Genomic DNA, 12,821 nt, shown 5'->3' on the forward strand with positions numbered 1-12,821 from the left:
TTTATGGATTTAGGGCCCAGAAATGCCGGATGACAGAGGCATGAATGGCATGGAAAGTGTGAGTTTAAATCACAGCGAGACGAGCATTTAATTCATTTGTAAACATATTGTCATCTGTATTAGTGTCTGCAGAATCATGGAAAAGCTGAAGAAGGATGGAGGGTGCTAAGTAAACACTGCAGGCATACTGATCGGAGCAAGTGTGCGTGTCTGTGTGTGTGCGTGTGTGTGTGTGTGTTCCGTGCGGTAGAGCACGCCAGCTACAACACAGGCCCCCCCTTGTGATGATGACCCCTTCAACTCCATGAATGTCCTGACAAGTGTCAACCGTAGTCCCGCCACTCTTCTACTTGTTGCACGGAAGCGCCACGTGACCGGGCAGCTGGCACCGGCCAAATCAAAGGCCTCCTTCTCCTCTTTGGCAGCAGGAAAGCACCACCTTCTGCCTCCTCCTCCTGAGCTAAATCCACTCTGTGGATTCAACGCAGGGGTCCTCGCGGCCCCTATCGCCCGCGCAACGAAGCCTCTCGGCGCCAAGTGGGCATCTGTGGCAAAAACTCTCCTTTTCCCTCGGCCCAGTGGAGACAGTGTGGACAGGGGAAGTGTGCGTGCCGAAGCAGGAAACGTGCAGCACAATGTAAAGACGGGGAGGGCCAGGAAGGAAGGAAATCCTGCTTGAAAAAAAAATGGCCTCTGAGACAAAAGCAAGAGAACGCTCTATAGCGCAACAACCTGATACGTTTCTTACACTGACAGAAAGAGGGGCTTAAATGACTGCAACCAAACAGTCATTAAGTCATGGGCAAGACTAGACGCTAAGCTAAGCTAACCAGTGTCGGGTCATATTTACTGTACAGACGTGAGTGTGGCGTCGGCCTTCTCCTCTCACTCTCTGCAGGACACGTGAATGTGTGCGTTTCCCAAAACGTTGAACTATTCCTTTAAAAAAAAAAGGAGCCACATTTACTATGGTGAAATGATGTTGTCCAAACAAAAAGCAGCACTGCGGGATCTTTTCCCATAATGAAAGTTCATTTCGAAATGTTGCTCCCAGTGCACGTTTTGGCCACCCTAAATGATTGAGTTTCAACACCTTGCCCTGCACACGGGTCAAGAACATTTTGCAGCAACAAGCATTGAACTCAAATTACATGAACTTTCTCTGTCGCGCCTCTCACTTAATATTACAATATTCAACATTTCTAGTAATTCCACAACCTGGGATAATGTAGACAATGCATGTTACTGAATATTTCTCAATGTAATCCATCCCATCTGCTACATCGAGGGAATTGCCTCATCTCTTTTTCTGTAAAAATGAATGTATAAGATGTATAAGAAAGGCATGCAAAACACAGCAGAGTAGAAAAGCTCAGTGGGAAGATGAAACATAATCCCATGTGGGACTCAAAGTTGATGCAAAACTCTCAGCGGGAGAGGGCTCTGCTGTCGCTGATCTAATCTTCACCATCATTCCTCTTCAGGCTGGTTAAAGTCTAGATTTATCTCTAAGGTGTGGTTGCTGAACAGCTTTACGCACACAATGCATCTCCTGATACGGCACGTACAACGTTAAAAGGGCACACAATAAATACACAGTTATGACCAAATAGAGAGAGAATGCATTTACAAAAACAAAAAAATAAAAAAAAACAGTCTGCATTCTCAGAGAGCAGAGACTTCACCAAATTCAATTTAAAAGAGTCAAGCAGAAACAATCTCACCTCTGTCTCTGCTTCCATTTCTTTCTTTTGCTTCTCAAAACAAAAACACAAACACAGACAAAACATAGTTGTGTCTGTGTTTTCAGATTTGAGGTGTACGAAAGGGTGGAGCGCGTAAGATGCTGGTGTGGAATGACTAACGGTACGATGGGGGCGATCGTAAATGAATGAAGGAAGTGATTAAGGAATAAAGAAGAGAGCAATCAGAGTAGAAAACATCAGCCTGCGTGAATCTTATCACTAAATGCAGCCCATTATGGAGTCAGACTAATGTAAGCAACTGTAGATGGCCACAAGCACTCGCCCTCAGTCCTTAAAACCACCCGATCCAAACACACCAGCATCATGTGAGCACACATGTTCAATCTTATCTGATGTGTCACTTTAAAAAAAGCTATTTAAACAGCTGCTCCTCATCCTCCTCCAACAGATCCAGGCAACAGCTGCCAACATTTCTGGCTTCTGACACCCCAAAACATGAACAATTAAGCTTTTTGCCGTGTGTTAAATACTACCGAGTAAATATTTACAGTTCAATTCGTCTCAGTTGTTTCAGTATTTATTGAAAACAAAAATGTACAACAGCTTATTTTGGCTTCCAACATGAATACAGCATGCCTCCATATATAGCCTGTTACTGGACACATTTGTTCGTTTGTGTGTTTTCATCAAATCAGGACGCACTGACCGTCAGCATCCTCGGTTCCTGTTTCCATCAGAACACAGGAGGGAGCTTGATATTGGCCCGAAGCCGACAGATTAACAGACAGGAAGGGGATAGGAACAAGGGGACTCGCCACCTTTGGGGTCATCGGCAGTCCGCTCGGTGCGTATGTGCCTTCTCGTCGCGGCCTTGTGACCTAACCTCCTTCAGGACTGCCCACTAGTCACACGTTACAAGCAAAGAAAACTTGTAATGTAAACAAAAAAATCGAAAGCCTGCGAGAGAGATGTGGAACCTCTATATACAAAACACACACACACACACACACACACACACACACACACACACACACCTGGGTTTCTAAGAGGCAGTAAATGATCCTTCTCAGCAGCTGCTTTCTCCATTACGCTCGATTCCCCGACTTCTTGCAGCCACCGCTGACTTAAAGTGCCCGCAGACGTGTTTGTTGCCCAATAACCTCTCCACATAAAGTCCGCGACAGCAAATATAACAAGGATAATCGTATGCGACTGTATTTAAAAAAGGTGTGAAAATACACGTGCTGTATTTCTTAAATGTCATCACTTGATGGTCCGTCGCTTTTTTAAGAGAATAACAAAGAGTGCGAAGAGTTTCCACAGCATTACAACATCTCAAACCACGTTTGTTCATTTAGATGTATGCAAGGGATTAAAACTGTTCTTTTAACATCACACTCTGCGGTTGTTCTTCATAGTTCAACAGGCTTTTTTTGAGGGTGGGCGGACGGGGGGGGGGGGGGGCAGCTAAGGGACCACTTAATGCACTGCAAAGCTCTTTGGAATATATTAAGTGAACTTGTGGCTCAGAACTCCCTCCAGAATCAGGACATGAACGATTTTCTCCTTTGTCCCTTCTTACATTCTTCCTGCAAAAAAAAGCGCTGATCATGCAAGCAGATGGCTTTCAAAGTCTCTCCATCAAGAGCGAACAATGTCAGAGACGATGTAAAGCTTTTCATTTGACACTGTGAAGAAGAAAAAGAAACAAGCACAGAAAGGCAAAGACCTCATTAAAATGACTGTTTACATTGGGTCTTGATTTGTTCCAGTCATTTAGGCGATTTTCTAAGAATGACTGTCATTCTATTGGCTCGTAGCTGTCCAAGATAAACACCAGTGTCCACTACCGCCCACTACATCTGGCTATAATTGTTCATTTCGTAAGTGGGTCCTGAGATATTTCAAACGGCTTCCCGAGAGCCCTTCCTCTCGCTGCCCGACTACTGTGGAAGTTCAGCGCATGCGGTTAAAAAAAACTGGTCCTTTAATCCACAGAAAGTCAAATTTAGACTTTCCAATACTGAGACCATACAAGATGTAATCAGCACACTTTCCCACGAGAGGTTAGGTATACGGTCGCACAATAGGCTCAGACTGTCCTGGGACAAATTGCTCTAATCATCCACCTTGTTTTCCACTACCTTAACAGTAAGGTATACGTGTGTGAGGCGCATTGTGCTCGGCTCCCACGGATCAGCAGCAGCGATCTCTGCTCTGCAGTTCAACTTTGGCTACTGACCGGAGCCTCATTGTTCCCCAGCATTTCCTAACCTCGGAGGAATTCCTCCTCCAGGAAATATGGCTTGCAGCCACTTGCAGAATCCCCCCCCCCCCCCCCCCCCCCCACTACCCTTCACCCTCCTGGCAATTTCTACTGCGTGATCAGCTCTATCCTTTTCCCTTCAACCCTCTCTCCCCGCTGGTACTCGGCGTCTCCTGGATTATCCCACCAGGGAGTCGCACAGGGGGGGGGGGGGGGGGGGTCCTCTGTTCGGACCTCTAGACACACAGAAACTTGTGTGGTTCCTAACTGGTTCTAGCGTGGCAGTAGAAGAAGGGGGGGGGGGGGGACCGTGTGCTTGTGTCGGACCAGATGAAAGTCTTCCTTATGACCTCTCTCTCCAGTGGGGCTGTCTTTGATCATCCTGAGTGTCTTCCACGATACTCCCTTAGATGATAAGACAGTATAGATAACAGTGACTCTTTGTCTTCTTCTCTCACTTTCTAGCTTCTTTATTAACATCCAGCTACAGCTAAAAATCAACAATTGCAATCTCTGTCACGGTCACATCTCAATCTGATGCATCCATGCCGATGTGCCAGAACAGAGTCGCCTTGGAAAAAAGGATCAGTCACTTCTGAAATGAATCCCAGTTCCAGCACCACAGGGGGTTAATAAAGGAGGGTTGGCTGCATTCCCCCCCCCCCCCCAAAATCGCCTCCAGCGATGCCACTTCTAAGAAAGGCCAGATCGAGCTCCATCCCCTCCCTGGACCCTCTGTCCTCCATTAGAAACATCTGGGCAGTGGGAGGGAGGTCAGGGTGCTCACGTTCATACATCTGGGAAATAGCACTCTTAATGACACACAAACCCGGCACCCTTTCGACCAGACGACCTCGCAAAGTTCCCATCGCAGTAAGAAGCTTAAACTGTTGAGAAAATGTGGTGGAAGCCGTCCAAACATACAGTCCAGATCACACCGTGTCCGTGTTTTAGCATCCCCAACAGCCACAGCCTTCTTTGTCAATAAGACTTGATTACCAACTGTACACAGGGACAACTTTTCACGGCTTTCTGGTTCAAACAGGGCACATTTCCCTTCCCTCTTTTCTTTGAGGTTCGGTGTTATTTTAAGCTAACAGCTCCTCGTTCCTATGTTTTTCTGCAACCAAGCGATGTGCTCAACCGGAGACGTGTTGCCGGCTGAAGCGCCGGCTCCGGTGGTTTTCATTCGAGTCCACCTGTGCCGTCCTTGGCAGAACTCCACACACTTCTGGATTTGATCAGAAGTTGGCAAAGGAAGCACGCAAACTGCACTCATACTGTATATTCTACGCTGGTTGAGAAGTGGGGGAAGGATGTGGATGGAACAGTAACGCTGTACAGCACAGGTTTACAACGACAGGGCGAGCAGGAATACAGATAAAGAAGTGCTCTGGTGAATTTCAGCTCTTTCTTTTTAAATCAACATCTTATTTCTAATGTAGAATGATTGTAAAGTTGTATACAATCAGCTGGACTGATGCACTGCAACTTCAAGGTGTATGCAACAGTAAACACTGCGTAAAAAGTAAGAATTATATGAGAATATGGTCATTTAAATATGAAAAAAAAAATGTTTTAAACATTTGATTTTGTTGTGATTTTAGGTTTATTTATCGAAAACGATCTCGTGCTTCAAATGACTTGAAATAGTTTGTGATCAGACAAACCACTACGAGCCTCTCGCAGCCTTTGAGCACACTGAGAGGATTAAACGTCACACTGGCTGTGCAGGAACTGAAGCTGTGCAACGCCTCTTTGTACCTGCTTTCCAAATTTCACACAATTGCCAATCTGAAAAGTTAACATTTCCATCAAAGCGGATGGGATCAGAGAGCATCACGGGTAACAGTTGAGTCTTATGTCCGATAGCCTGCTGACATTATTACCAGCAGCAGCAGCATGCAGCAGGTTATTAACATGTAACACTGAGTGGACCAGGTCTGGCTCTGGATCCGGGATGCAGCGTGCATACTAAACAGGCTGGACGTTTTTGTTTGTTTGGTTACTTTGGTGTTTCATTTTGTTGATGAATAATGTGCACTTTTGTTTGCACCGTCTTTGGTACACAATGATCCTCACTACTTACCGAGAGAAACTCTAGCGTGCCAACATAATCCCGTTCGGTCTTCAGGAGCTCGTTCAGGACGCACACTCGTAAACGGAGCTGCTTCTCCAAGTCCTTCCCGCTTTCAGCTCTGTGTTCACTTCTGCTCTCCTCAGTCATGTTGAGTAAAGAAATGCAAAAACCCTTGTTTCCCCCTCGACAGAAGCTTCACATCACGAAACAGGTTTCAGTGTAAAGTTTGCAGCATGGTCAACACACTGGGGCGCGCGCAACCGGTGTCTGTACTGGAAGTCCACGAAAAGTAAGCAAAACAATGCCGGAGGAGGAAAAAAAAAACGTGAAAAGAGAGTTTAAAAAATGAAAACACAAAGACGGAAACGACTCAACAGCGCGAGACTGCTCCCCACGGAGCGTGACGGAGGAGTGCGCAACAAGTGGACAGCAGTTTGGAAAGTTGAGTCCCTGTGACTCCAAAGATCTTCATCCTGATCCAGCCTCCCAGCAAAGCCTTCAACGCGGAGAGGAGGACCAGTGTCAAGTCAGCCACAGTGCACGGGACGACTTCCGGTTTGATGGTTTCAGTATAAAACTGCAGCAACAGGTTTTGAGAGGAGAAAACGCAGATGAAACACTTTTAAACTAATTGTTTTCTTGATCATACAGGTTATCTGTAAGCAAATGAAATTGCAAGTGATAACTGTTGAAAAAAACATGCAGGAAATTAAAGTTATACCGGCTGAATTGATGCCTTATAAAACATGTTTTTGATGTATTCTTTTAAATTGAAGGGGCAATTACTGTACTTCTGGGATTGTTGTCGGTATCTCCATTTGGCTTTACACTCCTGAATACTGGACAAGACAGGAACATGTTTACAACCTAGATGTGCTATGAACACATGAATTATTGACACATAATATCATAAACCTAAGAGTATCACTCAATTTAACAGTTTAATTCTATAACGATAATAGGAAGAAACAAAACAAAGGCAGCAAAGCAGCACAGACTGCAGTTGTACTTCACTCAATTGAAATGTATAGAATGTGCAAAATAAAGTTCTCTTCATTTGTCTGAGAAGTCCAAACTAGTGTCACGGCAAAAATTGTGTTGAATTATGAGAATTACTTTAATTGGTTTATTTCTCTTCGTAATAAAGCACAGCAGTGAGTTAATGAAGGAGAGGAATTCAGTCATAAAATCTCTGCTTAGATCATTAAGTTGCAAATTAGGTTATCGCTAATATCTTTGTGTGAGGAAGCCGTTTGTGCATTTCAGTTTCCATCGGTTCTTCAGATAAAAACTCATACAACAAGTGAACTTAAAGGAGAGAGAGGTGGTCACAGATGGGCCTGCACTGCATCAGACATCTCCTCTTTCAACAGACTGATTGCTTTCCTCACTGGTTGACCTACACACTGGTTTAAAAATCCCTTTTATTACCAGCAGAAACAACACATTGTGGACTGTGAGGGTCTGGGACTCTGCACCAGCCAGAGCTTCAATATTAGGGGCCATAAAAAAACATGATCTGACAGGCAAAACTAGCAACAAAGCATGCTTGTGCTGATTAATTGTAATTGATACAGTGTGGCCTTTAACAGACAAACTGAAAAATCCAAACTGAACCACAGAATGTTCCCGAATAACATTTCTTGCAGCAATTTCCTTGTTACGAAATGCATCCTGTCTGCCTCTGCCCTTTCACATTATTAGATTTGATTGAAGATCTTTCTCTTAATTGAGCAAGCAGATGCTGTTGTGCTACGGCAAATATTCCCACACTTCTCATTCTGCAGTCAGTTGTTGCTTGGAACTTGGGTAACATTTCTTATGTGGAAAGATGCAGGAAGAAAACCATAAAGGCCTGGAGACACAGAGATGTACACGCAGTGATTGGTCAGAGTGTGTTTAATTAGGATCTGCTTTTCACTGTGAGGTGGGAGCTGTGTCCGATACCTCCCTGCTCACGCTGCAGTGCAGGAACAGCTACTTGAGAAGCTGGTTAAGTGTTTAGATCCTGAATTAGACACAGTCAGAGTCATGCAGAGCCAAGTTAAAAAGCAACACAATCAACACTATAGAACCAGCTTTAATTTCACCCGCCTTGCAAGTCTTTTGAGGGGGTTTTAGGGAAGCCGTTTGCAGCCCACAATGATGATTGAAGGATTAACATTTCAACAGGTGATTCAGTCCACGCCATTCTAAAGCAAATTGTTCCGTGACGTTCTTTTTTTTTTATGCATCTCAGCATATTCTAAAGAGTGGTCTGTCTGCAAAAACACATTCCCCAGAAGAGGGAAGAGATCTAACCGAGGACTGCCACCCTCATTTATCAGCACCAGAGGGAGTTTATTTTATAGAGCAATTTTATGTCTCAATTACAGGTTGGTGTCAGTTTTGTGGGATGGGATGAGGACACGGCCTTTAAACTTGAGCAAATGTTGACATGCAGTATACTCTGGTGGTTAAATGTAGTACTGCATGCTTTGGGTGTGTATCCTGACGATACAGTTGTGTGTTGTAGTGTTTCTCTTCTGCCACCAGAGAGCGCTGTTGTTTTAGACAATAAAAATACTGATCCTCCTCAAGGAGGACTCAAAGGAGGTTTTCCATCAAACAGAGCTGTAGTCTCACAATGAGTCTATTTATTGACAAAGCCCTTGGAAGTCTGAATGGGCCTGGGTCCCAGTCTGACACTTCATGTACTAAATTTGGGTCCTAATCTGACAAAATGTCGAGCAACCTCTTTAACATTTGCGGTGGACCGACTTAATTATGGGCTCTATATTCCAGTGCAGGTAAATGTCCAGACCTTCAGCTTTCATTGCCCATGACTTTGACTTGAACTGATATTGGTGGTTTAGTGCTGCCGGTTCCTTGCCGAGTGCTGCCAGGAAGTGTTCTGTTCTTCCCGTTGGAAAAGGAGTGTCAGGCTGCCTTTGTTTGATTGTTTGCTCTTAAAATCAAACATGAGTGGTGATAACAGTGTTAATTTACACTGATACGGACACGTTAGCCTTTATTTCCACCCATGAGCCTTTCAGTGAATCAGTTCATGGCAGCCAAAACCAACATTCCTACATCGCATATCTGCAGAGGTGTCAGTCAAACAAGGCGGTGTTGTCTTTTGTTCTGATTTATTCCTGAACAGGGGGTGATACAGTGAACAGTTTCACCTTCTCCAACTATTACAGCCTTAGAGGAGGACAGCGTGTGTCTTTATGCTTATCAATCAGATGAAACCTTTTCCTGGCAGATGTGTCATGCCTGTACAACAGCTATAACACTTCAGAAAAGGAAAACAAGATATTTGCTGAGAAAATGCATTCAGTGTTATTCGATGGCAGAACTACAGCCTTGAGTGGGCAAATGTGAATTACAAAAAGGTCATTCATACCCAGCTTCAGGTTGTAGTAAGCATCAATATCTACATTGTGGTTCATTTGCAATAGTTCATGTTGCAGTTTTGTACGACTCGAACAAAGTCCTGGTGTGATACTAAAAGTTATATTGTCCTGAAGATGTTGCTCGCCTGTTTTTCTCTCCTCTTCCTCCCAACTTTCTGTTTCCTGAGTGACTGATAAGAATAAAAAGTAGTAATATGTAATATTGTAACATATATCTTTTATCACTTACAGTCCTGCAGCTATTAATCAAAATTCAGTAATTCGTATTATATGGATCCCATCATGATATTTCGATACTGTATTAGAAATAACAAGAGAAATGGTCAATTTATCAATCAATGGTATAATACCTTCATCTCACTGTTCTTCAAATCCACAGTTTTAAAATGTCAACATTTTCAAAATAGAGCTCCATTTCGATGCAATGTGGAAGAATGTTTGTTATAGCATGTTATTATAATATATATGATCATTTCATCACATAATCTAGTGAAAGGACTCAATCCCTTTGGAAGAGAGACTTGCCAATCAAACTAAATTGGGACAATAAAAGTGAATTCAATTGGCCATGTGAAACTTTTTAAAACAACTTTTCATACATTTTTATTGACACTTATTTCACCCTCATTGTTAAGCTGATTCAATTTGGTCTCCGCAGTGTGCAATAAATATAAGTTACACACTGCCTCCTTTGTACCTTTTCCATCCTCTGAAAATAACATATTTCGCTCATTTAAATGGCCAAAAAGCCGGAAAGGTTGGGAAACACTAACTTATGATAACAGCCTTGTAATTCCTCGACACTCTTTCTCTAACCGGGTCCTCTGCTGCCAAGGCCCTAGTCTTCATTTTGCCTCGGTCCCAACTTTACATGCATGCAAGTCTTTGTGCTCTGTAATCCAGCAGATGGAAGTCTGTGGGCTGCAGATGTCTGTGCAAAGCTTAGTGTAACTCATGTTTCATCCTTTGCCTCACAATGATGCATGATTGCAAATGTAAATTCTTGTTGTTGAGATGATCTTCCCATAAATTCTCCATTCATAGAGAGAGTGACACCGTTTTCTGGTCACCCAATGGTCCACTTTGTGTGCCATCCTTGACCCCCCGCTACTCCCTTTCTTTACTTTTACCCTCAGGGTCAACAGGTCATAGATGTGCACTCACAGCCCTGCTCTGGGTCAGCTGGGATCTCTCAGATCCTTCAGAAGCCCCTAAAAGCATCACAAAGAGCTACAGTTAGCTCAGACTGCATGCTTATCAAAGAGTTCATTCACACCCCTCAGCACAGTTTGAGACTCAGAGAGGAACATGGGGATTTATTGGACCTCTGTGCCATTCTGAGATTGTGCAGCATTAGACCCAGCTCCAAGAAAGACGCTTGGTTCTTCACCTTCCCGCAGACCTCAACCCAAAGCAGTGCCACACGCCCAGATCTGCGTTCCTGTGTGTGAAAAACAACACCGAGAGAACCATCCCACCGACTCCCACCGCTGCCCTCAGCCTACGTCTGTGTGCCCAGCGGGTCACGCTGACATGGCGAGCCCAACCTCTACATGCAGCAGCTCTCACTCGCCCCACAAATCCCCCGAACATGATACACATGGAACGCAAAGCAAGCATTTTATGAATATGCTTCTGTGTGCAGCTGTGTCGCGGTGCTCAAAAACACTTTCTGGGTGTTATGTTTGAGAAATAGCTCAGTCAGAAACCCTCTCTTCAAACCGTGGTACATTTCATTGACGTTTTGACAAAGTCTTCCAATTAGGATGTGGATTTTTATGGTGTTTTTACCAGAGATGTAGTCTTTGATGTTCTTTGAAATTGCTCCTCACACATGTCAAGTAAAAAGTTAACTAATATGATTTCAACCCTTGAGTTTGTTGAAATATTAGTTTTCCTTCCTCATTTCTTGGGGTCCAACAGACCACACTGCTGTATAATATTGCAAATAATTGCAAAGTAGACCAAAGTTTATGTTTTCTTTTTTGCATAACCCTTCTCACTGTTTTACACATTTAATGAAAGTGATGAAATACAGAAATGAAAGCAGTGTCACGAAACCAAAAAAGGAAATACCTGATGTTTTATCTGTTATGGGCTATATGCATGAACAAATGTAGAACAAATTTTGTCTGTCAAAAAGTCAAAGAAATGTACAGTGTGTTCCTCCACATGGTAGAACCCATAACGCTGCCATTCCCTCTTAAACTCGTATTAAACTCCAGATATGGTTGTGAAGCATTCAGGCAATCAAACGATATTAAGTTTGTTTGTAAAGGGCAAATCCTTGAAGTATTGACTCTATTATGTCGGCGTGACAGAAGACTCAAAGTGGATGTATGTAGTGTTTGGGTATCTACTGTCTTAAATCACAAAACAAAAAGCATTTTATTTTAAAGCCATCGTGGCTTCGTCTCAAGTTTGTCGCATCAATAAAACGTTCAGACGTTTATAATTAAGGCAATAATTCCACTTTTTGTGGATTAAAGTGTTGTCAATAACAGCATTGCCGTGCTTTCTAATCTGATGTCTATGCGGGGAGGGCTTTGGTGGGAGCAGGGAGTGTTTGGGATCTGTTGTACAGTAATTGGGTGTAAAACAGGTGGCACACTGTTGACACTGGAGAGAAGCATGTGAAAAATGTGCTGCTGCTGCCATGCATGCAATCACAAAAGGAAAAGGCTGGCAGTTGACTTAGGCATTTAATCACTGTGTTGGGTGATAAGTAGAGGATCAAACGGAGGCACGGAAAGCGTAGAATAACAGGGAGAGCCACCTAAACAGAGGGATTCCTGGTGGAGCCAGGCCAAGGCACAGTGCTGGGTATTACTCTGACTTTGAGTAGAGGTATAAGCGAACAGCTGAGGATCCAGTGGCTCAATAGGCTCTTAATGTCTGAACAAACAATCCCTTACATGTAGTCTGGAGTCATTATGTTCTTCCAGATCTACATTTCTTTGGTACCGGTCAGGTTTGGTTCTTTGCTCATTGGCTTTAGTGCGTTGTCAATTTATTACAAAAGTACATCAGGTACATTACCAATGTGAACTCAGTGTGCATCATGTGTATGCAGATGGACCAGTAGACATTTGACCGTTTTTTTCAATCAAAAGCAGAAAAGAGCTGAATGTCTTCTTCAAAGGACCTGATCATGAGCACACCTGAAGAATACGCCTGTTGTTCTGAAGAGAACAAGAGTTACCTGATACAGTTCATGTGTCTCCACGCACAACTTTACGCACTACTTAAAAGTCTGATTTTCCATTTAAAAAAAAAAAAAAACATTTCGTGAATGAACATGTGTTCTCGGCTCACTATGGATTATCCCTTGAGCACACAGTGCGCACCAGTGATCAGGGATCCAGTTACCA

At 43.5% G+C, this 12,821-nt stretch overlaps 1 protein-coding gene across 2 annotated transcripts in view; it reads right to left on the minus strand.

Annotated features, from left to right (window-relative positions):
- prex2 (phosphatidylinositol-3,4,5-trisphosphate-dependent Rac exchange factor 2) overlaps positions 1 to 6,507 on the minus strand; it is a 72,387-nt gene extending 65,880 nt beyond the window's left edge. For both annotated transcript variants that reach the window (XM_079291600.1, XM_079291599.1), the window contains exon 1: positions 6,062 to 6,507. In XM_079291600.1, the coding sequence (XP_079147726.1) occupies positions 6,062 to 6,199 (138 nt within the window). In that variant the 5' untranslated portion in view covers positions 6,200 to 6,507. The remainder of the gene's footprint in view (positions 1 to 6,061) is intronic.
- Between the last annotated feature and the right edge of the window lie 6,314 nt (positions 6,508 to 12,821).

The sequence above is a fragment of the Melanostigma gelatinosum genome, assembly GCF_949748355.1.
Source record: "Melanostigma gelatinosum genome assembly, chromosome: 20".
NCBI classification, from domain to species: domain Eukaryota; kingdom Metazoa; phylum Chordata; class Actinopteri; order Perciformes; family Zoarcidae; genus Melanostigma; species Melanostigma gelatinosum.